Raw genomic sequence first — 26,909 nt, 5'->3', positions numbered from 1 at the left:
CAATAATCAAATATATCAATCAACTTTTAGGTGAAATATCAGATGTAATGTGAGTTTGTAAATGTAATGATATCTTCACTTTATTTTTAGTCTACAAGTATCATTATATTCATTATCACTAGTAAATGGAAGAAAAGTATGGACGATTAAGTGTTGGAAGCTGGATGTGACTATTGTATCATTCAAACTCTGTAATGAATTGAAAAATGCCAAAGCTTTCATCAGTTTCTTTGTAACTGTTTTTCAGTTTACAAGTGGCTTTTTCAATCGAAAGTGCATTTTTTGAAATTAATGACTCTATTCATTTCACCAGCAGCAAAGTGACCTTCTGATCTTTTAAAACTAAGGAATAAACTCTTAAAATATTTGAAATCGAAGTCATTTTTTTCAGTATTTTATTTTAATTCACGAGAATCTTTTTAATTCATAATTCCTCATTTTATTGAGAAGTGTATCTGCACTTTAACGCGTTAAATGGTGCTTTAAGTCTAATCAAACTGTCTCAATTCAATTTTAAAAGATTATGACTGACCATAACTTTTGAGTAGTTGATCAAACTATATTACAATCAACATTCATGACTTGAATTATCTTGATATGCGCTTTTCCTAATGGGAAGTTGAGAAATTTAAACGCGATGAAACTTGCTACTTGGGAAATTGTATCAGCAATTGAAAGCCAAGCTAAGGTACAATAACATTTCAGATTTGATGTTCGCTTTTTATACACGTTGTTTTTATTCAAAATTACACGAGTCTAGATAATTTGGATAGAAATTAAAGAGTTTTAAATTAAATGATAATTTCAAAGCATGATAATTGACATGATAATTTTGGTTTCCTTGAAGGGAGTAAAGAAACAACAGAATTGTGGGAGTGATATATAAAGGTTAAACAGTCAAGTGAGTAAAAAATGAAATTAAATCTGCAGATATTGAGACGATATATACATTTGAAAATTTAATTTAAATTATGACCAAGGTAAATCTGTTTCGCACCAAGTCTCTTCTAATACGATAATCTACAGAGAGAAAGAGTTTAGTAAATATCTAAAAGTTAGCGAAACAATGAGGAAGAATAGTGTATTAGGAAGATAAACGAGGGAAAGAGAGAGAGAATTTTTCAAGCTCACTTAATGTTTGACTGAGTATGTTAAGTATTTCATTTAGTTTGAATGAAGATCTTTTTCGATCAATAATCAAGCTTTAAGTAAAGTGAAAGGAAGGTGGAGTTAATCTTTATGCACTAAATAACTCGTGTGGGAAATCAGTTTCCACCCTGAAAATATTCAATCCATGATTTAATTGTCCATCAACATTGTGATACTTTGTTAAACAGATGCAAACGGTGACGCCAAAAAGGTGAAAGGTTGAACCAAATTGATTGAATAACGATTGGGTGAAATCAAAGTGAGATTGTTGGTATCGGAACTGGTCCATGATTTTGTTTCAAGTTGAATCATTTTGAAATCCTTAATTTAAATATAATTGATTAATCTAGAAATGAGAAAGGCTTTACAATCGTTCAAACTATGGTTGGTGTTAGGATTAAGAAATGGGATCGTGAATTGATTGGTAATATGGCTTTCAATTTTTCACCTCTCAATCACGCAAATCCGATAGATTGATCAAAAGATGAGATTTTTGCAGATCAGGATAATGAGATGAGGATAATGAGATGAAGGAGAAAAGGATTGCAATTTATTATGCACTTGATTCTTTGAGATTTTGAAAGTATTCCATCAGTTGATTATAATTCATATCTTTGGTGACTTTATCTAGTTTATCTTGAGTCATCTCAGTTAATGCCGAGCTTGGATTGACAATGATTGAGTGGTTAACCTCTTTATTATATTTCCTATGATCTTTGGTATTCTTGAAACAGGTTGGGTTCATCTGTTCATTATCATTATTAATATTGCTCGTTGTAGATGATATTACCGGGCGTTTAGGTTTTGATGGCACCGTTCTGTGAGGAGGCAGTGGAGGTTTTTTGGTAGTTCGTGAAGTTACTGAATGAGGTGGAACAGGCGGTGGTCGAGGAGATTGAGATGAAAATGAAGATGAGGATGATGAAGAGTCAGCCACTTGGTCACAGCGAATGGATCGAGTGAGACGAGGAGGTATATGTGGAGGTTTATGATTTGGTATGATAATTGGTGCACAAGTGTCAAACAGAGGCTCCTTTTGTGGTGGTGTGATATGATGAGATGTTGGAGGGCCTTTAGTTCGTCGTGCTGGAACTGGAGGTGGAATTTGGTTTGATGTTGATGGAATTATTGGAGATAATGATCGATAAAATCTCTCAATTTCCATATTGATACCAAAAGGTGTTGAAGGTTTAGGTGTTGCCTCGTTTTCAAGACAAACCTCGTCAACTGGATTTGTTGTGATTCGTATACTTATTTCCGAACCTGGATGTGATATTGTGCTCATTCGATTTGAATCATTTTCTTTAGTTACATTAAGGTGATGGTTCTCAGGGTTTTTCAGGTCATTCAATGAAATCAATCCCTGAGAGGCTTCACTATCATTTTTAGTTGAGGATGGTGGTGAGCTGCGTTGAAGAGTTGCTTTACCTAACCAAATCCAATCATTAGCATTAGCAACAACCTTTTGATTTGATGATGATCCATGATGACCCATGGGTAAGGGTAATGTAGCAACCATCAGGTCAGATGTTTGTTTGCCTTTGATTCGGAAAACTAAACAGGAAATAATAAAAAGAGATACAGCTAAAGTGAAAACACCCAACATTGAGTACATTCCGACTTCTAGTGGAGTCAATTCACCGGTATTTATGGCACGATTGGAGCGAGCTTCAATTGAAGGAGCGTTGGGATGACTTTCGATGATGTTTGAGTGACCATATGCTATTGAAGAGTCTTCATCGTCAGGATGGTTGGGATGAAATGAATTTTGGTTGCGATTAACCAAAATGCCATTATATTTACGGAAATCAGCATCATTTTGAAGATGAACTGAAGGTAAGTTAAGGTCAACATTGGCATTTATGTAGCTCATAGCTAAAGGTTGAGTAAGTTTTCTTTGACACTGGTCTGAAACTTCCAGAGAAACGTGAAGTTGAGAATTACCTTGGCCTATGACAATCACTCTAGGGTAGGGTTGACCAATTAACGGAGCATAAGCTATGCCACCATTATCAAGTGTATTAATTGATAATTGATAATCAGAGTCATTTATATCAGCAAGAGATGTAACTGTATCATCAGAAAAATGTACTTTTATATTCAATAAGCCTTCTTGGTATTGATTAACCAGTTTACTTGAAATGTTTGCAGTGATCTTCCAAACATTGGTTAAACTACTTTCAGGTGTAATAGACAGGGACAAACCAGTAACCAAATTGACTTCCAATTGTGTAATCATTTCTTTATCATTACCAACATGGATTTCTGTTGAACCTAAAATTTGATTCGTGATGGGAGAAACAATTTGAATTTCGGTGCGTCCAGATGAAATGCCTTCAATTATGTTGCTTCGAATAATTGCGACACGGCTATCGGTAACACGTAAAAATGGTGTGACTAATTTCGTAACTTGAGCTAACACTTTACGATTTAATAAATAAGATTCACGGCCTGAGTTGTGATCCGTGCTGAAAAATCGACTGAATACTTGGATGTAAGCTTGTTGATGCCGTAATCTGCATCCAATATCATTATCAGTTGAACTATAATCAATTTTATCATTTGGTGAATTTTTTGCAGAAGATCGTCTTGATTTATGATTACTGTGACCGTAAATGCTATTTTGATTGTGATATGAACGACGCCCCTCTCTTTTCAAATGAGGTATCTTCCATCCTTTAATTTGACTCAATTTGCTATCTGAAACTCGAACTTCTAAAGGTAGTTTAGGCATCCAAACGACAAAATTGGCTTGACCTGTGTATGTTCCGTATTTAATCGAGATGGTTGCGTTTGAAGAACCACGTATTTCTGAACCATCAAGGTAAATTGAGGTACATGAGGGCGATACTTTGAGAACTGATTCATCAGTTGAGGTACAGCTTGCTTGAAGAGTAACATCACCAATTCGCCCTGCTTGGGATACTGCAAATACTCTTAAAGATTGAGCAACCTGTTTACCAGTTAAAATTGCAGTATTAATCATTGAAAGACTTTGAGTTATACCAATGACAGCTTGAATGTCATCCTTTTGAATATCCAAAATTGATGAAAGTTTAGAGGTGTCTCGTTCACTGTCCTTTCTGGATGTAGAAGAGGATGAATCTAAAGTTGCTGAGTCGAATCCAATATCAGTAACATACTCAAGCTGCCAAACAATTCGACCATTATCATTGAAATCAACATTCTCATTGACTTGTATAAGCCATGAATAAATTTCTTGAGAGAGTAAAAGATGCATCCCAGGATCTCCTGATTGTAAATCTTCAGAATCCATTAGATCATCTTTCAATTTAGCTGTAACGGTAGCAAGAGTTTGCTTACTGTTTAATTCAACTGATATTTTCCAAGGAGAAACAGGTGAAGGTTGAACACCTAGAATACGAAGACCACTTTTCACTCGGGCTCTCAATCGAAAAGCAGTCATTGGATAGTTTGGGTTATAACGAAAACAAACAGGTATGTATATTTTGTTGTTGGGATAGGTTATTTGCTGGGGAATCAGAATGCGTACAATATCATCGTTGGTAACCTCTTCGTAGCCGCCGGTAAAAGGAGAAAGAGTAACTATCCCAAGATGAGTGAAGGCATCGGTAAGGCTTTTAAGTCTTTTGATGTTATCGTTGAGAAGAGAGCCATTCTCAGTACATTGGTAGGTATGAAAAGTTTTATAATCAACAGATACTAGAGCTGGTTTCCTTGATTTAGGTGATGCTGAATCCAATTCTACCGGAGGCCACCAATAAGCAGGTAATGTAATCTCAACTAAACATGCTCCTTCCCGGTTATTAATTGGTGTACAAGATCCAATAAGGTTATCTCCATCTTTTGAGACTGATACAAATATACAGGGTGAGGCTTCGTTTGAAGGATTGCCTCCATGATTGACACCTTCACCGGAATTATTGCTTTTGCTATTGCTGTTACTGCCAGTTTCATCCTTTGTTGGTGAGGTTACAGTAGGTGAAGAATGAATTACAGCATGAGTTGTATAGAATAGCACTCTGATAACCGGACTGTTCCGATTAACTTGAGGTGTAATCAAATAGGCTATAGAATGTTTACCATGAGCTGGATTTATTTCGACTAGAGTTGAATCAGTGATTTTCTCACGAAGGGAAGCTCCATTCATGAAATTCTTAGGAAAAGCTTTGTTAGACTTATTTAATCCATTCGTTTTCAACTGGTTTTTGAGGTATGAATAAGTATCATGTGGTCCGACGTAAGGAAATACGGTCTCGGTAGTTGTTATAGTGCCAAAACTTGCCTTGACACTAATTGGTTGTGACGAAGAAAATGACGAATAGTAAGTAGTGATTGAGTTCGATGAAGAGATAGATGATAAGGAATCATTTTTATGACGATCAATGAGATTGACAGCCCCTGAGGTTACAGAGGCTGGCAACAGAAAGAGACCATTTTCAATATCACCAGCAACATCAATATCTATGGACTGTCCCGAGAAGAGAGATTGTCCTTGATGATTAACAAGAATGGCCTGAAGAAGAGCTGCTAAGAAGCAAAAGGATATGACAAAGCTCATACTTGTTCATTGGATTAAATCCTCTTGTTCAATCGTTTCATCACATTTGTTTACACTTTGAATTCCTTGATGATGCACCTTGTAAACAAAAAATTATGTCTACTTTAAGAGCAGGTGGTTACGTTGTGGATAGTTGAAAGGTTTTAAGAGACTAAAGACAGATTCAATAGGATGTCACATGAAATAGAAAATGAAAAACTCATTGATTAAAAAGTTAAATGATGGATACATGATAGTCAAAAAAATGAAAAACAAGCAGATGAGGAAAGAGGAGACAAGTGAATAAGAATGTTGATAAACAACTGTCAAAACAGCTTTAGATAACTTGTCAACAGAAAATGATGATATTGATACTATTGTATCAAAATGATTATGCTAATAAAAGGATAATCAAGTTATAACTTGTAATCAACTGGATCAAGTGAAAAGAAACCATAACCATAATTTGGGTCAATTACAGTGGAGTACCAGATAGTGTCAGTACCAGATAATGTCAGTAGATTATTCAATAGCCCCTCAAACCCTTTGTTTACATTCCCTATAAGGAAAGTTTTAATTGAAATTATAAAGAAATTATCAAAAAAGTTGAATATTTCTGAAAATTCAACTCAACTAACGATCCTCAGCACAATGACATTAATTTGTTAGACTTTTCCAGCAACTAACTTTAATTTTATTATTCATTGTAATTAATTTTAAAATTTAGCTCGATTAATAGACTTGCTGTGCATATAAGCTATTTCCAGTTACTGACAGTATCTGGTACTCCACTGTAATTTCAGTTTAACTGCGAAGCTTCTCCCTTTCTCTTTTCCTTTCTTTTTCCAGTAAGAAAGATCTTTTAAAGAACAGATCCACCTAAGGATCAGATACTTACCAATATCACTCATTCAAATTCAAACTTTTACAGATTTTAGATGAACAAACATCAGATTTTATATTAACCAATAACAGTTGGGTGAGAAATCAGATGTAATGAAGATTTAAGCTTATTAATCTATGAAATCTAAGTTCGGCAATCAAGTTTTTGTGTAAAATGTAATATCAACACACATTTGTGGTCTTAAGTATCGTTATACTCATTATTATTGGAAATGTTTCTTTAGCTCCAATCACTTGTTTTAATGTCATTAGTATTCTGTTGTTATTTACTGGTGCAATTTTAATTTACCTTGATTAACAATATATTTGAGTTAATATATTCATCTGTTGAGTTACATTTTTTACAACCAATTGTAACTTTAAAGTTCTCAAGATTGGTTAACTAAAGTCAATGAGTCCAAACTTCAGACTAATTTACCAGAAATCTCAAAATCTTAACACTATTAAACTAATTTTGGATGATGGTTAAACACTGAATAATGTAGAAAAGTTGTTCATCTTTTTCATCATTTTTATTCGATTGTTCTTTTATATAATTGTAAAATTATAGTTGATCTGAACTTGTTGGATATGCTAAAAAGTAAGGTGATATACAGGATGCCAATTGATTAGCATATTTGTCAACATGTCCAAGAATTATTAATAAGGAGGTAATTTTGAATGGAAACTTAAATAACAATTAAATGGACAAAATTTCTAATTTATATTGGCATGATGAATTTTTAGCGATTTAAGCGACGATTGTGATGATAATGATGATTTTCATGATGTCTCGAGGCAATTATTACTTTAATCTTTTATTCACTTTTTTATTTGCTCCAAATATTTTGTTTGATGACTTCCATGCTTGAAATTGAATTCAAGGATATTAATACACAGATTTTTTCCATGATTCAATTAATTGCCATCGGAATATTATGATAAATCATCTTAACATTAAGATATCAGGCTTGATGACGATAAGTATTAATATGTAGCTGTGCTTGAATTTGGTGCGATGCTGCTTTACAATTGTTGTAGTGATGAAGTTAGTTTGACTGGTTAACTAATATCGTTCAACTAAAGTATTGATGCTTCAAATAGTGTTTGTGACAATTGTGTGATGAGAAATTTGTAATTTGGTAGATTGTGAATTATCCATCAGAATCAAAGAGCCAATAATAATCATCATTATTACCAAAATTCTTTCATCCTTCATGTGTATTGCTCGATATAAAATCAAATATAAACATAATTCAGATACGTCATGATTCTGCTTCTTTCCCAATAATTTTGAACCATTGTTTAAATAAGTCATGTGGACCAATGAGTGTTTTTACCATGTTTATTAGATGGTAATCCTTTGAGTTGATAGACATCTGTTGATTCAATGGTTTGTCATGGTAAAAATAATTTTTGAGACCAATAAGTATGTGATGTATTTTTGATTAGGAACGTCAAAATAGTGTTGAACGTTGAGTTAAAATTATCTTTGTCTTTGTTTTAAATTTTAAAATTATAAATTAAGTAATGTCAAACACAAGTTCCTTTGGAAGTACTCGAGTCATCTTTATCGTTCGGCTGTTGATGTAAGTTAATTATTGATTCTTTTGTTTTATTTAGTTTATTATCACTATATGTAGAAGAGCAAGCAATGGGCACAGCAGGTCTTGGATGTAAAACACGTCCTTGCGTTGTCCATAAGCCATTATGAATTTGTCTTTTATAACCCCCTCTTCGGGCATGCTTTTGACGGTCAGTTTCATCTTGGTCCGTTTCTCGGTTACGACACACTTTAATACTTTCAGAAGGATGATACAAAAGATAGTAAGCTACCATGAAAAGAAGACCAATAAAGAAGCTCATGTAGTGACCCACAAAGGCTGGTATACGATACCAAAGATGTGGTTCAGCTTTGGTAAACCATAGAGTCATAAGAAGAGTATTTTCACAAAACATAAAGGTATAATAAATAGCGTAGCGATAACGAGTTGGACTATCCACCGGGTTAAAGTAACAGAAAATATACATAACGGCAAGAACAGCATTGTAACCCAATTCTTCGCAACGATTTTCGCAAAATGATGTTTTCATTGAAACAATCCATGCAAACATGATGATACAATGAACGCCACAAACAATACTGATGTACCAGTTATAGATGGCTGCGAATAATGCTAAAGCTAATACTCGAGCTGCGATCACATAGAACCTCCAAAGGAATTGAACAGCAATACCTTGCCATGTGAGGGAAACTTTATTTGGTAAGGAAAGTCTTAAAGAGCGTTGGTAAGACACCAAAGACCAGGAAAGAGAGACAAGCGATGCTAAACAGGCAGCTATTTGAGTGAATAACATGAAATGGTCATCTCCATAGGGTGATTTAAGAACGGCAAGTATATATATTTGTAATACCAATTGAGGTGCTGCTTCCATAAAACATTCAAATAACCTTAACATTGTTGCATCTGTGTCTTCATAAACCATATAATGGTAGTATTTTTTCTGCTCCAAAGTATCTTTGTTCTGGAGAAATTTGATGCCATAAATAAGTGAATCAATATATCTTAAAATTGGTCCCAATTGTAGGAGGAGAAAAATAACTCTTAGAGTCCATTGGGCAGTGGAAACTTTCGGAGACCCTTCTTCACGAGCATCCAAAACATACCAACGTAAACTTATGCCGGTCATCACCAGAGTTGGAATCAATATGAAAGTTAATGTTAAGCCAAAATACCAATAATCTTTATTTGAATAATGAATGACAGCAACTGCAATATCAGTTCCAATGTCAAAAAGGAAACTTCCAATGGAAAACAGTATGGCCAAAGCATCAAGCCAGGTAAATTTCATGTCAGCTGGAAGAGCATCAACCTTGTCATATCCATCTTCGGTTAAAGACAATTTGTGACTTGAAATTAAAGACGGTAAACAATCAACATCTTCACTCATAGTTGACCGGATGATTTAAACAAGATGAAAATTAATAAAAAATAAACGATTGAATTTATAACTTCAAAATAATAGTCAACACTGAATGGTTAAACAAAAAACAACAAAATGAAATAAACAGTAAAACTGATTCAACATATGATTTTGTTATAACTCAAACATATCAAGATGATGGTTAATATTAATCATCTTTCCATAAATTGACACAAAGATGACATGAGAAATTCAAATTTGAACCATACAAATTAAAAAATTACATTATATAAAAACACTAATATTTAAATACAAATAATAAACAAAATCAACAAGCTTCACTGTTTACTTATCATTGCTAGACTTTGTCTCTGTCTTCAAGAAATCTTGAAATAACCTTCACTTGTTATTTTCACTAACCAGAGACAGAGCAAATTACGTGTAAATAAGCAAGTTTCTTCAATCGCTAACCTAGATTTGTCTTAATATTAGGAACACATTTTTCAATAAAATAAATTTATTGTCCAATTTAAATAAAATTCAGGGAAATAGACAAATCGTAATCAATTTAAAATAACAATTAACCTTGTTGTTTGTCTCTTTATTAGCTAAAATATGTTATTAATCTGATCAACGTCAATGATTTCCCAGATTTAATCCGATGTTGACGACCAGAAACTGAAATATTCAGTAATATAAATATTTGAATTCAGCCAGATCCTTGACATTCACCCAAAGTTAACCCAGACACATGAATACTTTTCAAGACTAATTCCTTAACACTTTGATGCAGTCAATCCATCACATCATCTAATACCACGCTTTGGAAGCTCATCAGTTATCAATCCTGAATCGATGATACACTGCTTGTCAAAAGTATAAGGCCACATGGATTTCTTCGGATTTTCGGAATTCTAAGTAATCCTTTGAACTTTTTCTGATTGGATTATCTTAAGCATAGTGCGGCATGTATATTTGTATGATTGAAGTTGATTTCAGACTCAAAAGATGTATTAGGTATTCAGAAAATTCGGTTTTATTCAGTTAACCTCAACTGATAATTTTCGCGTTAAGTGCAGCTACCAGTGTAATCAATTTATAACATAACCTGTAAAATTTAAATTACAAAAATTACTCTAGACTATCGGCTGCCTAACGCAATTGATTTTTTTCAAATTTTTATCGTTTTGATTGATTATTTGTTGATTTCATTAAATGTTGACCACTGAGAGAATTGAAGCTCAATTTTCAATGATCAGGAAAAATTCTAAGTGAAACTTGACTTCATAAAACCGAAACTTATCAAATCCCGAAAAATCAATATTATTAACCTAATTAATGTAGCTGTCACTAGCTAATAAATCTGAATTTTTGCTCGGTCTTTTTCAATGATGATTCTTATGACTCCAACTTAATTTTGGTAGAATAGGTTCTGAGCTAATTCTTTAAATAATGAAAATCCTTCTAACGCGTCAGATGATTTTTGTTTAAGTAACCATTTACCTTTATAAATCAATAATCAAATCTGACAGCGTAAGTAATACAATGATAAAAATCTTTAATTTTCAATAAATTTTTAAACTTGATTTTCAAATGAAAAAATCTACAACAAAAAGGTCGTTATTAATTCAAAGGCAAACTAAAATCATATTCATCTCTATTAATACCACCGTTAATCAGATGATAAATTATGGTCCAACTAGTCAAAGTTAATCAAATTGAATGGCAGATTATCAACACCAAATGTGGGAAAAGCTGGCTAAAGAAGCAATTCATTGAAACTGATAGATAATAAACACTCAAATATTAGTTAATGATTTTGCTGAAGCGTTAAAGCAAATATTCAAAAGGCAACAAACAGAGAAGGTTATTGGAATGAATTCTGTTTCAATTTCAATTATTTTGGTGTAGAGTCACTCGGAATGAGGTTCAAAAGATGTGCGACTTGCGTTTCTCCTATTATCTTAGTCCTTTGTGTCGGCAAATACAGCAAAAGAGAATGTCGAAAGTGTCAATCGACATGAAGTTATAATAGAAACATGGAAGTAACATAAACATGTGTTATAATTTTGACGTCTATGTGGCAACAAAAGAGGCATATATTAATTGCTCAGTCTTTGCCCGTAAAACGATACTGTTAACCTTTTCACGAAGAAATTAAAGTTTGTAAATATATTAATAATATACGTACTTATATTAAGGATCGATATTTTGCATTTATTTCAATTTAATATCTTGTAATTACAGAAATTGATTTTCTGATAACAATTATTGTAATTTCCAAGATGTTGGCCATTCCTTCATGGTGTTGAGGTTGGTGTAACTGTGGTTGGTTCTTTTGAGGCTATACATTGGTTCCGAATGCATTTTCCTCCTTGACAAGGGCAAGCTGCTCCGCATAAACCACCAATACTTTGCGGGGGAAGACAAGACCCGATAACATTTAAATTGGTTGTTTCCAAAGGACCGCCTAATTCAAAAGAAAGTTAAGTTTAGTGTTTCATTGGCGTCAATTGAAAGATATTAATCTTTGTGTGAAAAGGATTTTACTTACCGAAAAAACAGCAATTCGATGCACAATCGATGCTAAAACGACAAAACGGTGGATCCCTGGATTCATATCTGGAAAGGAGCTAATTCAATGAAAAAAAGCATTTTTACTTTGATCTATTAATATATTAAACCTGAAAAATGGCAATTAAAAGTTTTAAAAAGTTTCTAATAAGGGGTAAAAGATTTTGTTGAAATTGATTACTTCAATAATATATTAGGTTATATTATAGAATCCGTTACTGTGTAAAACTGTGTTAAGACACAAACTGATAATACAACAAAATCTTTTTCTTAATGAATTTTTATTCATATTTTACTGATACTTACGAGGATGAAGGTTAACAAAAGGAGATGAATTGAAACAGATTTCATTTTTTTGATAGTTGTTCGGTTCGATATAAACTATTTTGTGATAAACTATTGTCTCGATCATCCCTTTAAATACTGAAGATTGTTAATTTTTCACAACCTGTTCAAAGATGCGCTGTACCTTCTGAGCTGGAACATTTAGTTCAAAGATAAATACTGGGTAAAGATAAGTAAAGGGTGGAACAAAGGTAGGATGCACATGCATAGACTTTCAGAAAACTTTGTTATTGTCTATTGATTGAACTTTTTCTAAAAATTTTGTCTTGAGTCATGGTTAAATTTTACTCAATTAAAATCACTTCACAAATGATAGAAATTTCTTTTATTAATCGAAGCTGAATATTTCTCAAAACGTTTGTGCTTTCTGGATTTTTCAATTCATAATAATTTTTCGATTTAATTCAAATTTTTGTGTTGGTACTTTTGAATCACCCTTTCCAACAGACTATGTTAACTAAACAAGTTTCTCAACACCTAAAAGGTGATATGCAAATTCATCTCGTCAAGACTAGATCAAACAAAAATGAAACTAATATTCTTGATTCAACTAAGATACAGATCATTTGATCTCAATTATTTCCAATCAGACGAAATGAGATTAAACAGTAACAAAAAACGATTTTCATGAACAGAATTATTACTCAATTATTACAGATTTGTGCCAGAAAAAATGAACTAATGGCGCTTTTCAATGAGTAATGATAAGATACGTGGAGCTCTCTCTTTGTTTGATTTCTAGTTTTCTATTAGAGATAAAGGAGGACCTGCAAATGAATAGGGAAAATCTCCTCTTAGAATATTTTTAAGAAATGAACTTTTTTAAATGTAATTTTTTATGCTGATTCCGAATATTTGTTTCGTTTTTTGAAAAAACAACGCATTCGGAAGAAAAGTTCATATTATGATTCGAGAGTTGCATTTTTTAGCACGTTAAAACAGGACGCTAAGCCAGTCGATTCTATTCGTGATCTATGTTATCAAGGGTACTGAATAATATAGTGAAGGTTTGATCACTGAGAAAATCGCCAAACAGGGTCAAAATTGCAAAAAACAGATTAAAATATCGATTTATTAGTAACCTTTTAAGCATGATGAAGATGGCGTCTAAACCAGCTAAATGTTGACATAATCAATGTAATCAAGTATGCTGAATAATATAGTGAAGGTTTAATTCCTGAAAAAATAGCCAAACAGGGTTAAAATTGTAAAAAACTGAATTTGAACAGGGATTTATAAGCGTCTTTTTGAAAACAATGGTGAAGCCGTCTAAACCAGCTAAGTCTTGGCATAATCAATGTAACAGAGTATTCTTAATAATCTAGTGGTGATTGAAGCTTTGAAAAAATAGCCAAACACATTGAAAATTTCAGAAAACTGGATTTCGGTAAATTCTGCTAAATGTCAATGCAACACCCTGTTTGGCTATTTTTTCAGGTCCCAAACCATCGCCATATTATTTGCTATGCTCGATTACATTGATTATACCAAGACTTAGCTGGTTTAGACGGCATCTTCATTATTTTCAAAAGACGCTCATTAATCCCTGTTCAAATTCAGATTTTACAATTTTAACCCTGTTTGGCTATTTTTTCAGGAACCAAACCTTCACTATATTATTCAGCATACTTGATTACATTGATTATGTCAACATTTAGCTGGTTTAGACGCCATCTTAATTATGTTTAAAAGGTCACTAATATTATGTGATATTTAAATATTTTAGCCAATATCTCAAAAACTATGCTTGCTATAAAAAAATAGATTTGATTTATGAAATCAACATTAAATTTTGTGTCAGAAAAGTAACATTTAAAAAAAATCGAAAACAGGCGATTTTGCAGGTCCTCCTTTGCATTTTATTTGTTTTAAATGTAGTAAACTCCTTTTAATTGAACAGAATCTACTGAATTCACAATAGAAATTGAACAAAATTTTTGTTTTTGTTTTTGAAATGATGGGGCTAAATCTTGTTGTTCTGGTTATAGCTTGAATTTATATTTAAAAGTTTTATCCAAAATATTATGTTCAGCCTTTGATCACAATTAGAATCACTTCACAAATGATCAAAATTTCTTTTATTAATCGAAGCTGAAAATTTCTCAAAACGTTTATGCTTTCTGGATTTTTCAATTAATAATAGTTTTTCGATTAACTTCAAATTTTTGTGTTCTTACTCTCGTACTATTGTGAATTCAGTAGATTCTGTTCAATTAAAAGGAGTTTACTACATTTAAAACAAATAAAATGCAAATTTATCTCTAATAGAAAACTAGAAATCAAACAAAGAGAGAGCTCCACGTATCTTATCATTACTCATTGAAAAGCGCCATTAGTTCATTTTTTCTGGCACAAATCTGTAATAATTGAGTAATAATTCTGTTCATGAAAATCGTTTTTTGTTACTGTTTAATCTCATTTCGTCTGATTGGAAATAATTGAGATCAAATGATCTGTATCTTAGTTGAATCAAGAATATTAGTTTCATTTTTGTTTGATCTAGTCTTGACGAGATGAATTTGCATATCACCTTTTAGGTGTTGAGAAACTTGTTTAGTTAACATAGTCTGTTGTAAAGGGTGATTCAAAAGTACCAACACAAAAATTTGAAGGAAATGAATTAAACGAGAGTTTGCACAGCATTAAACGAATAAACAAAATTTTAACACAAAATACAACATTAGATCGTATTATTGATAACTAACGTAATTTAATTTCGCTCTAATACATACCAGAAATTAGCATAGAAATAGTTATAAATTCGATTCAATTGGATGCGATGTATCAACATATTTTTATTGAGCAAAATGAAAACTGATGAATGAAATAGAACTATTTCAAACTACAATTATCGTTATCAATGGTTACCGCAACAGTATAATGACAAGAATAACTTATATCAATGTTATCTGGTGATAAGAGAAGCTATTAGTAATAGCTTCTGTTATTCACTCGAGCTACAATATTCAACTCAGTCCTTTTCGTGGTTGATTCTCTACATCAAAGAGAGTTTTTTCAATTGCCTGAGTCTTCGATACGCTCAGTCTTTGGGCTGTTGACGGTCAGTTGAATCTAGATTTCTAGGGTACAACTTTTAGAAGGATGATACACGAGATAATAAACTAACATATATAGAAGACCAATGAAGAAGCTCATGTAGTGACCCACAAAGGCTGGTATACGATACCAAAGATGTGGTTCAGCTTTGGTAAACCATAGAGTCATAAGAAGAGTATTTTCACAAAACATAAAAGTATAATAAATAGCGTAGCGATAACGAGTTGGACTATCCACCGGGTTAAAGTAACAGAAAATATACATAACGGCAAGAACAGCATTGTAACCCAATTCTTCGCAACGATTTTCGCAAAATGATGTTTTCATTGAAACAATCCATGCAAACATGATGATACAATGAACGCCACAAACAATACTGATGTACCAGTTATAGATGGCTGCGAATAATGCTAAAGCTAATACTCGAGCTGCGATCACAGAGAATCTCCATAGGAATTGAACAGCAATACCTTGCCATGTGAGGGAAACTTTATTTGGTAAGGAAAGTCTTAAAGAGCGTTGGTAAGACACCAAAGACCAGGAAAGAGAGACAAGCGATGCTAAACAGGAATTTATCTGAGTGAATAACATGAAACGGTTATCTCCATAGAGTGGATTTTGTAAGGCAAGTATATATATTTGTAACACCAATTGAGGTGCTGATCCCATTAAACATCCAAAAAACCTTAATTTGTTTGCAATTGTGTCAGCATAAACCACAAACGTGTAACATTCTTTCTTCTCTGAAGTGTCTTTTGCGATGATAAAGTAGATTGTAAGAAAAATTGACTCAAGATATCTTGAAAATAGTCCCAATCGTTGGAGGATAAAAATTAATTTTAAATTTTTGTATTGGACAATTTCCTGTTTACGAGCATCCAAAACATACCAACGCCAACTTATGCCGGTCATCACCAGAGTTGGAATCAATATGAAAGTTAATGTTAAACCAAAATACCAATAATCTTTATTTGAATAATGAAAGACAGCAACTGCAATATTATATCCAATGTCGTATACGTAAATGCTGAGGGAAATAAATGGGAGAAAAGCATGAAGCCATGTAATTTTCATATAGGCTGGAAGAGCATCAACCTTATCATGTCCATTCTCGGTTAGAGACAATTTACGACTCGAAGTTGCAGAAGGTAAACAATCAACATCTTCACTCATGATTAACAGGAGAAACTAAACAAGATGAAAATTAATCAAAAATAAACAATTTAATTTAAAACTTGAAAAGCAACAGAAATTAAATTAACAACTTATTTAACACATGATTTTGGGGTAAGGCATGGTTAAGCAAAGAGTAAAGGAAGTAACTGTAATGTGGTTGATCGTCCGAGGATGGATCCGATCCTCAAGAAGATACAAAATGTATCTATCTTCAAAAGGGTAAAGCACCTTTAGTAAAGATAACCGAGAACCTGTCAACTCATTTACTTATCTTACAAGTCTCAGCTAGCTGAGTTGATCCTCGATCTGATCAAGAAAATCCCTTCTAATTGGCTAAATGTTTAACACTCACTAATTTATCTAAAATAACTATCAAAATGCATCATAAGTGAATCGTAAATGAATTGAATAGGAATTGCAGTTTGCAAAGCATTAAACAACATTACAGAATCATATAAACAACAGTAACTTTTGTTACTCAAAGTTTTGTCAAGAGTTTTTATGTTATTTTATTCGGTGACTTCGTCAAAATTTTTCGTATCAATCTGAATTATTGCTCAATTCTTTCTTTTTCAATGACGATTCTTATGACTCCGAAACTTTTCAAACGACCTTAATTGTGGTAGAATAGGTTATGAGCTAATTCTTTAAATAATGAAAATCCTTCTAACACGTCAGATGATTTTTGTTTATGTAACCATTTACCTTTATAAATCAATAATCAAATTTGACAGCCTAAGTAGTACAATGATAAAAATCTTTATAACTCTTTTTTAGGATCTTGACTCACCTAAAATTTAGTTATATTATAGCCCACAGTAAAATCTAATGATTGGTCAAGAATGATGATTTTAATTGCTACCATTCTCGAAATTTTTGTGCTCAAAATTTCAAGCCAATAGCCAAAATCAAGAGGACTGTCGATGAATTGAAAAAATTACAATAATTATAAGTTTAATAAGTTAATAATAAGTTTCAGCTCTAACTCTTACGCCAACTCAACAGACTAGGTTTAACCGAAGATCGAACTGATATGTTCGACATAAACAGAAAATTTTCAATAACATTCAAATTCATTTTTTTCCTTACAAGCTAACAAAATTCCAACTCTTAGCTCGAAAGTCAAATTTTTTACAATTACTCCTTAGCCTAAAACCGTGAACCCGGGAACTGATCGGAAACATATTGAAAAAATTTCCAAAATTGTAAATACGTTTGAACCGATGCAATTAGATGAAAATGAATATGATTTAGTTCAATTGAATTCATTTAAATTTGCTCCATTAAGTAGTTCAGATATCGAAGGAACTTTTTCTCAATATAAAACTATCCTCAGACCAAACAGATTAAACTTTACTGACGAAAACCTGAAAATGTATTTGATAATCCATTGCAATAAATCACAATTTTGAAATTGCTAAAAACTATTGAATTATTAAGCTTTCATCAAACAAATAAATTAAGTATATTTAACCAACGATTGTGAGGTGATATGATGGTTAGATGCACGAGGGCGAAGCCCGAGTGTATTCACTATCATATCACCGAGCAAGAGTATTAAACTATTTAGAATCATAGTTTAATTTAATTTAATGATAACTTTGAGTAAAATGTCTCCCGGGTTCACTAAAAGGCCAAAATTTCACCAAAGGAGGATGTCAAAAGTTGCCTATTTTCAGATCACTTTCAAAACACTTTTTTCTTGTGTATTTTTTTGTGCTGTTTCTAAAAATATAAATCATAGATCCAAGGTACCATTCTTGAGATATTCACGAAAAAAACAAATAAAATTGAGGATGAAGAAAGGGTAGAGATTTGCTAGAAGAAGTCAGTGATTCACAATTATTTTTTCATAGCATTGTAACAAAATGATGCAAAACTCATATTTAACATTTTTTGTGGAAGAAAAAAGTAAGAAGTAAGTCAATCATCACAAGAACTCACTTAATAGCGTTAAGACGTATATTAGTCCAACTTCCAGTTCTTTGCACATCATGAAACTTTTGTGGTATACATAATGAGCAATGCTGAATTCATAAATGAAATAATCTCAAATCTAAAATGGGGCAAAGCTAGTCATATATTGGAAAAACTGTCTGAATCGTGTTTTGGACTTATTCAGTTCATGATCCAGGTCTTTGCACCTCATGAAACTTATACGGTATACATAATAGCCGGTGCTGATTACATATATGAAATAATCTTGCATCTAAAATGGGGCAAAGCTAGTCATATATTGGAAAAACTCGTCAAAACACGACCTAGATATTTTTGCCTCATTCGAGATTCAATATTGATGCATATAATCAATCAACATCGGCTATTATGTATACCATAAAAGTTTCATTTGGTGCAACCTTTCGGATAATGGACTAAAAAGGCCAAAACGCGATTTTTCAAGGTTTATCAATGTATGACTAGTTTTGCCCCATTTTAGATTCAGAATTGCTTCATATATGTAATCAGCATTGGCTACAATGTATACCGTATAAGTTTCATGAGGTGCAAAGACCTGGATCATGAACTAAATAAGTCCAAAACACGATTCAGACAGTTTTTCCAATATATGACTAGCTTTGCCCCATTTTAGATTTGAGATTATTTTATTTATGAATTCAGCATTGCTCATTATGTATACCACAAAAGTTTCATGATGTGCAAAGAACTGGAAGTTGGACTAATATACGTCTTAACGCTATTAAGTGAGTTCTTGTGATGATTGACTTACTTCTTACTTTTTTCTTCCACAAAAAATGTTAAATATGAGTTTTGCATCATTTTGTTACAATGCTATGAAAAAATAATTGTGAATCACTGACTTCTTCTAGCAAATCTCTACCCTTTCTTCATCCTCAATTTTATTTGTTTTTTTTCGTGAATATCTCAAGAATGGTACCTTGGATCAAAATATGATTTATATTTTTAGAAACAGCACAAAAAAATACACAAGAAAAAAGTGTTTTGAAAGTGATCTGAAAATAGGCAACTTTTGACATCCTCCTTTGGTGAAATTTTGGCCTTTTAGTGAACCCGGGAGACATTTTACTCAAAGTTATCATTAAATTAAATTAAACTATGATTCTAAATAGTTTAATAACGATGAAACAAACGAAGAGTTGATTTGATAGCACCACTAGATGGCTGGAGCTGTTATGATCTTGAAGGCTGAGTTTCCAAAAGCTGTTTATTAAGCAATAAAAGTTGAGCAGACAGTTAAGTTATCTTCTGCAAGTTTTACACATTCACTTAAATAGCTTACTTCAATATAATACAGTAATTTATTCATTAACGTGTGACCGTTCACAACTGTTAACAGTCAAAAGAGGAAGATTTAACTTACTTTTCTATGGAGATGAACCAAAAGTGAAAAGTAAGAGAGAAAGGGGAGGGATCTTACTATTCTAAAACCTCTCGGTTTCGAGTGAAGAGTAAGAAGGAGAGAGGGCAGCACAAGGGATTGAAGAGGCAAAGTTGAAAGTTGAAGTCAAACTTTATTGATAATGTTAGAGAAAAGTTCGGAGTATATATGTCTCCCATGGGACATAGAGATGTCAGGGTACAAATGGTTTAGTTAAATTCAGCATAAAAAATAATCATTATAAACATATAAATATCATGGGTAAAATAAGCGTAGTTAAAAGTACAATATTTCGCGTTTACATTTACCGCTAGGGTTACCTGCTTTTGATTGGAAAGATACATTTGTAATGCATTAAGTTATATTGAAAAAGCCCTAGTGGCGAAGGTTGAAAGAGAGAGAGTCATATGTTTTAAGTTTGTGCTTTGGTTTTGTTTTTATTCCAAGTTAATTATCATCACATTCGCCCACTGTAATTTGAGTTTGTTGTCTATCAACAAACTGCTTGAGCTGGGATGAATGAGCTTGAATTGGTGTTCCTGAAAGTGATTCCGAGATGATGTAGGTTACGTCCGTGATCTTCTTGATGACATAGTATGGACCTGTATACTTAGCTGTGACTTTAGTTTTGGATGGATGGTTAAATGGTACTTCCTTGAGTACTTTGGATCCAATCTCAAAGTTTGCGACGGGATGTTTAGCGTCATGTCTTTGTTTCCTTCTTTCTTGTTCCGTACGTGTCCTGGTCCGGGCTAATTCTCGTGCTTCCTGGAGATTGTTGGTTTGACCGGAGAAAGTCGGAGTTGGATCGGTTCCAAAGAAGAGATATGCAGGAGCATAACCAGTGATATCGTGTGGAGTGTTGTTGTAATCTGTGACAATCTTTGGTAAGAGCGTTGTCCATTTACGATGAGGATGATCTTGTAAAGCAGCTCTTACTTTGACCATCAAAGTTCCATTGATACGTTCGACAATACCGTTGGTTTGTGGATGATATGGAGTACTAAAGATATGCTTTATGTTGTGGCGTTTGAAAGCTTGTTTCAAGACTGTACTTTGGAAATTCTTGTGACAGTCAGTTAGAATAGCTTTGATACGAATACCAGCTTGGATAAGTTTGTCCAAGAGGGTTACTATGGATGCTGATGTGTTGGTGGTTGTGGGAAAGGCCCAAACATAACGTGAAAAGTGGTCTATGAAGACTTGAATGTACTTATGTCGAGTACTACCAGCTGCAGGTCCCATGACTATAGTATCGAGGCCGACGAGATCACCAGGTTCGAGATCAACTGAAGGGAGGATCATTTGACCAATACTTGGACGATGGGTTTGCTTGACAAGCTGGCATGAACGGCATGAATCGACATAAGCTTTGATGTCTGAGATCATATGAGGCCACCAATAGAAACGAGTAATAAGTTTTACAGTCTTGTTTTTCCCAGGGTGACTGTAATCGTCGTGAAAATGCTGCAAGACTTTATTACGGAGTGTTGGTGGAATGATTGCTCGAGTGGAACCACGAGTTTTCACGGTGACGATGCCATCCACTTTGAAAGATTGTTGGATATGAGAGAAGTCAGTGGTGGCTTGATGTTGTTTGATTTCATCAGCATCGATGAGGAAAGTAACTGGGGCTCTTGATAAGGCATCAACGTGTTGTTGAGAGACGCCAGCTCGATGAAATAGCTCATAGGATCGAGTAGAGAGCTTGATACTCCAGCGATAGAGTCTTCCTTTGGGTTTCTTGAGCGTGAGGAGCCATTTCAATGCACTATGATCGGTGATGACTTTGAATGGTAGGCTGAGATAAGCTTCGAAGTGATCCACAGCTTCTACAACTGCGAGGCATTCAAGTTCAAATGCGGTATAGTTGCCTTGGTGTTCGTTGAGTGCTTTGGAAAAATAAGCGATTGGATGTTCAAGACCATGTTTGTCGGTTTGAACTAGCGTAGCTCCAATACCAATCTTTGAAGCGTCAGTGTAAAGGGTACACGGTTCATCTTTGTTGTAAATAGCGAGAACTGGTTCATTGATTAACTTGTTTTTGAGGATTTGAAAAGCGGTTTGATGTTCATCCTTCCAGTGGAAAGCGATGTTTTTACAAAGGAGTCTGGTTAATGGTTTAGAGATGGTTGAGAACTTGTCTATGAAGCGACGGTAATAGTTTGCAAGTCCTAAGAATTGACGAACTTCCTTGACATTACTTGGAACAGGGAAATGTTCAACAGCTTTGACCTTTTGTTTGGATGGTCTAACCCCTTCTTCACTGATGATGTATCCAAGATAGTCAACTTCATTTTGCGCGAAGTTGCACTTAGACAGCTTCAGTTTGATGTTGTTATCCTTGCAAAGAGTGAAGATCTTCTCTAAGAGTTGAAGATGTTCAGAGAAGGTTTTGCTGTAAATGATGATGTCGTCTAAGTAATTTATTGCGCCGTTGTAGAGTAGAGAACCAAGTACTCTTTGGAGAATTCTTTGAAAAGTTGCTGGGGCGTTTTTAAGACCAAATGGCATGACGAGCCATTCATAGTGTCCTTCATGAGTTACGAAAGCAGTTTTCTCGATGCTTTCTGGGTCCATCTCAATATGCCAATATCCCCATTTGACGTCAAGTGTCGAGAAGTACTTACTACCTTGAAGACGATCAATGACATCATTGATCCGTGGCAGCGGCATCTTGTCATCTATGGTGAGGGCATTGAGACGACGGAAATCTATGCAAAGTCGTGTACCACCATCTTTCTTTGGTACACATGTGACTGGGAAGGCCCAAGGACTTTCACTATCACGAACCAATCCTTTTTCTTTGTATTCCTTGACTTGACGACTTATTTCATCAAGTTCGGCTTGAGGACGACGATAGGCTCTAAGTTGAATTGGAGGATGGTTTATAGTGGTTATCCGATGTTTGGCAACAGTGATGCGGCCAATGTCTGTTTCATTTTGGGCGAAGGCAGATTTATGTTTTTCGATGAGAGCGGCAAGTTGATCTTTCTCATGTGTCTCTCCTAACAGGGTTACTAATTCTTGAGTCTCTGGAGATCGAATACTGACAGTCTTATCTTCTAGGTTAAGGTGAAGACCGAATTCGATACTGGTGTTGAGACCGATTAAGATTGGATAGCGGAAGTTGGAGATTATGTGATACTTGATCGTCTTGGTTGTTTTGTGGATGGTAGTTGAGGCGAGAGTGTATCCAACACTCTTTGTTGAACCTTCTAATTGGTTGATGGTTATCTGTTGTTTATTGTTGATAGGAAGGTTGAGTCTTCTACATGTCTTTAGACTCATTATACTGATTGTACTACCGGTGTCAATGAAGGCTTCGACGGAAATACCTTCGATTGTTAGCGGGATATCGATGAATTTCAGTATTGGGGATATGTTTTTAGCGAAACATACGTCTCCGTGGTCATCTGGATGGAGTTCTTCCTCGGCAGTGTGGGTCGATGGTCGAGGTTGACTGGTTTGAGAACGATTAGGACATTCACGATGCCAATGGTTTTCCTTTTTACCAAGTCTTTCACAGTACCTACAGACTGGAGGACGGCGTTCAGCAGATTGACGAGGGCGGCTATTGTTATGTGGAGGTGCGGCGACCAATGTTTTAGCAGCGGGTTTCTTTGGTTGTTGCTTTGTTAGGAATTTTTCCTTTTGTTTGTAACGCATTTCGGTTTCAGTGGCTATTTCGAGCCAATCAGAGAGTGTACGAGGGCGTCCAGAGCTCATATGGAGAGTCCAAGCAAAGGGTAAACCAGAAGTTAGTTGAGAGATGACTTGATGTTCAGCCAATTTTGCTTCACGGAGGAGTTTTATCTTGCGGCGATAATACTCAGTCACTGTCTCTGTACGCTCAAGACGGATACGTTGAGCTTCGAGAAGTGGGTCCTTAAATTCAGAACCGAAGCGAGTGATCATTAAAGATTTGACAGCGTTCCAATCAACATGCTCTTCAGATGCGATTTCCTCGGCGTACCAACTTAGAGCTTCTTTGTCTAGGCTGTAGACTAAGTCTCTGATAAGGGTGTATGGATCGTTGGTGTTGATATGTCTTTCGTACAGGACTAACCAAGTTTGGATGCGGATGCCAGATGGTTCGCCCGTGTAACATTTGAGAACCTTCTTCTGTGGTAAGGTTATGTACTGCGTTGGTTGGTCGATAGTCGTGTCTAGTTGTGATGTAGTGGATAAACGGTTCCTATTTTGGTCTTGGAATCGAACTGCTGGTGTAGGCGGGAGGTATGGATTACGGATTAATGTTGGTAGACGACCATTTGGTTGGTTACCCAAGGGTGGATGGGTTGGTTGATTTGGATTTGTGATTGGGTTCGAGTCGAGGTTGTCTCTTTGGGCATCTGGATCTGTGGATATTTGATCAGAGAGGTTAGTATCCATATGATCATATGCCATTTTGTTCTCGGCTAAAGTTAAATGTTACCAGGTTAAATTAGACCACTAGATGGAGCAGAAGGACCAGCGGGAGTTTCAACAGCTTGAACTTGAGGAGTTATCAAAGAACGGAGGAAGCTGGGTCGGCAAACTGGTTTTAGGGGGGTTCTGTTCCACCAAAGGACAATTAGGCTGGAAAAGTCGGCTGATAGATGGAGACAAGAGATACGTCTGATGAAAAACAGGAGAAGAGATCCTGTCGACTGCGCCAAATGTGACCGTTCACAACTGTTAACAGTCAAAAGAGGAAGATTTAACTTACTTTTCTATGGAGATGAACCAAAAGTGAAAAGTAAGAGAGAAAGGGGAGGGATCTTACTATTCTAAAACCTCTCGGTTTCGAGTGAAGAGTAAGAAGGAGAGAGGGCAGCACAAGGGATTGAAGAGGCAAAGTTGAAAGTTGAAGTCAAACTTTATTGATAATGTTAGAGAAAAGTTCGGAGTATATATGTCTCCCATGGGACATAGAGATGTCAGGGTACAAATGGTTTAGTTAAATTCAGCATAAAAAATAATCATTATAAACATATAAATATCATGGGTAAAATAAGCGTAGTTAAAAGTACAATATTTCGCGTTTACATTTACCGCTAGGGTTACCTGCTTTTGATTGGAAAGATACATTTGTAATGCATTAAGTTATATTGAAAAAGCCCTAGTGGCGAAGGTTGAAAGAGAGAGAGTCATATGTTTTAAGTTTGTGCTTTGGTTTTGTTTTTATTCCAAGTTAATTATCATCACAAACGAACAAGTGTTTGTCTAATAGTCAAGTTAATCATGCCAAGTAAAATCCATTCAGTTGCTGGTCATCAATTTAAAGCTACTTTGCTGATTTCACCAACTTACTGTTGCCATTGTGATGGATTCATTTTCGGTCTTGGTAAACAAGGATATCAATGTAAAGGTAAGATATTGGGATAAATTAATCTAATTAATAAGTGAATTTATTAATTTTTATATTTTTTTCAATTAAAGGCTGTGTCCGTTTTGTACACAAAAGATGTCACAATGCTGTGAAAAATCAATGTGAATTTGGAGAAACTAATCAGGTAAATTGAATTCCTAACATCAAATGTTTATTTTTTACATGACAAGTTTTTTGTGAGTTTATCATCTGAAAATTGATCTTTTATAACAATAATAATAAGATTAATTATCTTAACCAGGATTTGCCTAATGAGGATCAACAAGATGCTGGTGAATCTCATACATTGAAAGTTCGCACCTACTATTCACCAACTTTCTGTAATCATTGTGGTTCCCTATTGACTGGAATTATCCAGCAAGGCCTCAAATGCAAAGGTAAGCTACCATCAAAAACTGTTTGTAAATAAATCGGAAAAAGATGGTTGACAGATGAAATAGCTCTTATCTAATATTTTTAAACTAGCTTGGCGTCAGTGAAAGTATTACGTCAGATAATTGAACAAATTGAAGACAGAAGTTCTGTCAGAGCAGCCATAACTACAAGTTATACGCATGATTCCGTCCTACCAACAATATCTCTCTAAATAAAATATCCTGTTCATCAACAAGTAAACAGTTCAAGGACTTATTTCGTGACTTTGCTTACAACTTGTTTAGCTTTGAAAGAATTGATAAAAAAGAAATTGAAATTGGCTCCATTAAACTTGTTTGGAGATTCATGCTAATTTTCCTTCATCTTATTTCTTTCAGATTGTGGGAAAAATGTTCACAGAAAATGCAGCAAATATTTTTCCATGAAATGTGAACATAATGCTTGATATTGCTGGCTACTTCAACGCTGTTTATGTATGGCCAATTTGCGCTGAAAAAAACCTTTATTCATTGTGTCATCAATTGGTGTCAAACTTTTCTTTTCAAAGTATTCAGATAAAAATCAGTATCAACACATTATATTGTTTAGAAATTGAATTAAACGAGAGTTTGCACAGCATTAAACGAATCTCCATTGCAGAATTGGAACGTATAATAACAATATTAAATCAATGTAATTTTCAAAAATTAAGCGTTTAAATTTTCGAAAGAGAAATGGTCCAAATCATTCTCCTCTTTCTTTATTCTGTCTATTTCCCTGTCTTAACAAATAAAATTTCTTATTCTCAACAATGGTCAGAAGGGTAAAACAAACTCTTAGTTTAACAAATTGATTATTAAGGGGAGTGCAAATTATGACTGCAAAGTGATAACTTGAAAAATGAATGGAAATGGTGCTTCTCGTCAATTGGACGATTAATTAATCATTATTTAACTAAATGTTAGTTAATTCAATGGGAAATATTGCCCATCAAATGATTATTATTATTAAATGTTATAAAATGGTTCAGAATGTTACATCTAAATAATTAACGTAATTTAATTTCCACTCTTACATATTAGAGATTCCCATGGAAATATAATAGCTTAAAATAACAATTTAATTGAATTGGGTGTATTAACATATTTTTATTGAACAAAATAATAACTTATGAACGAAATGAACTATTTCCA

General features: G+C 34.0%; 4 protein-coding genes and 1 long non-coding RNA gene across 5 annotated transcripts; 1 reads left to right on the top strand and 4 right to left on the bottom strand.

The window, feature by feature from the left end:
* Nucleotides 1–713: 713 nt before the first annotated feature.
* On the bottom strand, nucleotides 714–6,143 carry dtn (transmembrane protein 132C dtn). Its single transcript, XM_089266293.1, has one exon. The coding sequence runs from the start codon at nucleotides 5,690–5,692 to the stop codon at nucleotides 1,703–1,705; it is 3,990 nt and encodes a 1,329-aa protein (XP_089122419.1). The 5' UTR covers nucleotides 5,693–6,143; the 3' UTR covers nucleotides 714–1,702.
* Nucleotides 6,144–7,067: 924 nt separating this feature from the next.
* On the bottom strand, nucleotides 7,068–9,848 carry LOC112538749 (XK-related protein 6-like). Its single transcript, XM_025160663.2, has one exon. It carries the CDS (start codon nucleotides 9,503–9,505, stop codon nucleotides 8,087–8,089), a length of 1,419 nt encoding a protein of 472 aa, XP_025016431.2. The 5' UTR covers nucleotides 9,506–9,848; the 3' UTR covers nucleotides 7,068–8,086.
* A 1,826-nt stretch (nucleotides 9,849–11,674) lies between these two features.
* Nucleotides 11,675–12,435, bottom strand: LOC149094582 (uncharacterized). Its single transcript, XR_016197954.1, has 3 exons — nucleotides 12,359–12,435; nucleotides 12,033–12,111; nucleotides 11,675–11,948 (listed from the first exon to the last, which is right to left on the bottom strand). It is a non-coding gene; the product is annotated as an uncharacterized LOC149094582 (long non-coding RNA).
* A 2,737-nt stretch (nucleotides 12,436–15,172) lies between these two features.
* Nucleotides 15,173–16,819, bottom strand: LOC107361172 (XK-related protein 6). The gene has a single exon (XM_015927920.3). The coding sequence runs from the start codon at nucleotides 16,625–16,627 to the stop codon at nucleotides 15,470–15,472; it is 1,158 nt and encodes a 385-aa protein (XP_015783406.1). The 5' UTR covers nucleotides 16,628–16,819; the 3' UTR covers nucleotides 15,173–15,469.
* An 8,361-nt stretch (nucleotides 16,820–25,180) lies between these two features.
* On the top strand, nucleotides 25,181–26,528 carry LOC149094581 (protein kinase C-like 1B). The gene is made up of 4 exons (XM_089265876.1): nucleotides 25,181–25,341; nucleotides 25,413–25,486; nucleotides 25,604–25,739; nucleotides 26,115–26,528. Exons 1-4 carry the CDS (start codon nucleotides 25,215–25,217, stop codon nucleotides 26,180–26,182), a joined length of 405 nt encoding a protein of 134 aa, XP_089122002.1. The 5' UTR covers nucleotides 25,181–25,214; the 3' UTR covers nucleotides 26,183–26,528.
* Nucleotides 26,529–26,909: the final 381 nt, after the last annotated feature.

This window comes from Tetranychus urticae, chromosome 1 (assembly GCF_039701765.1).
Source record: "Tetranychus urticae isolate SD_2017Ah chromosome 1, NJAU_TeUrti_SD_1.0, whole genome shotgun sequence".
Classification (NCBI taxonomy): domain Eukaryota; kingdom Metazoa; phylum Arthropoda; class Arachnida; order Trombidiformes; family Tetranychidae; genus Tetranychus; species Tetranychus urticae.
Note: the sequence above shows the minus strand (reverse complement) of the source record. Positions and strands in the feature narration are given on the sequence as shown.

Coding starts and splice junctions, on each gene's coding strand:
- LOC149094581 (XM_089265876.1), top strand. CDS start 25,215: ATGCCAAGTAAAATCCATTCAGTTGCTGGTCATCAATTTAAAGCTACT. Junction 25,342..25,412: donor ACAAGGATATCAATGTAAAG/GTAAGATATTGG, acceptor TTTCAATTAAAG/GCTGTGTCCGTTTTGTACAC. Junction 25,740..26,114: donor GCAAGGCCTCAAATGCAAAG/GTAAGCTACCAT, acceptor TATTTCTTTCAG/ATTGTGGGAAAAATGTTCAC.
- LOC107361172 (XM_015927920.3), bottom strand. CDS start 16,627: ATGAGTGAAGATGTTGATTGTTTACCTTCTGCAACTTCGAGTCGTAAA.
- dtn (XM_089266293.1), bottom strand. CDS start 5,692: ATGAGCTTTGTCATATCCTTTTGCTTCTTAGCAGCTCTTCTTCAGGCC.
- LOC112538749 (XM_025160663.2), bottom strand. CDS start 9,505: ATGAGTGAAGATGTTGATTGTTTACCGTCTTTAATTTCAAGTCACAAA.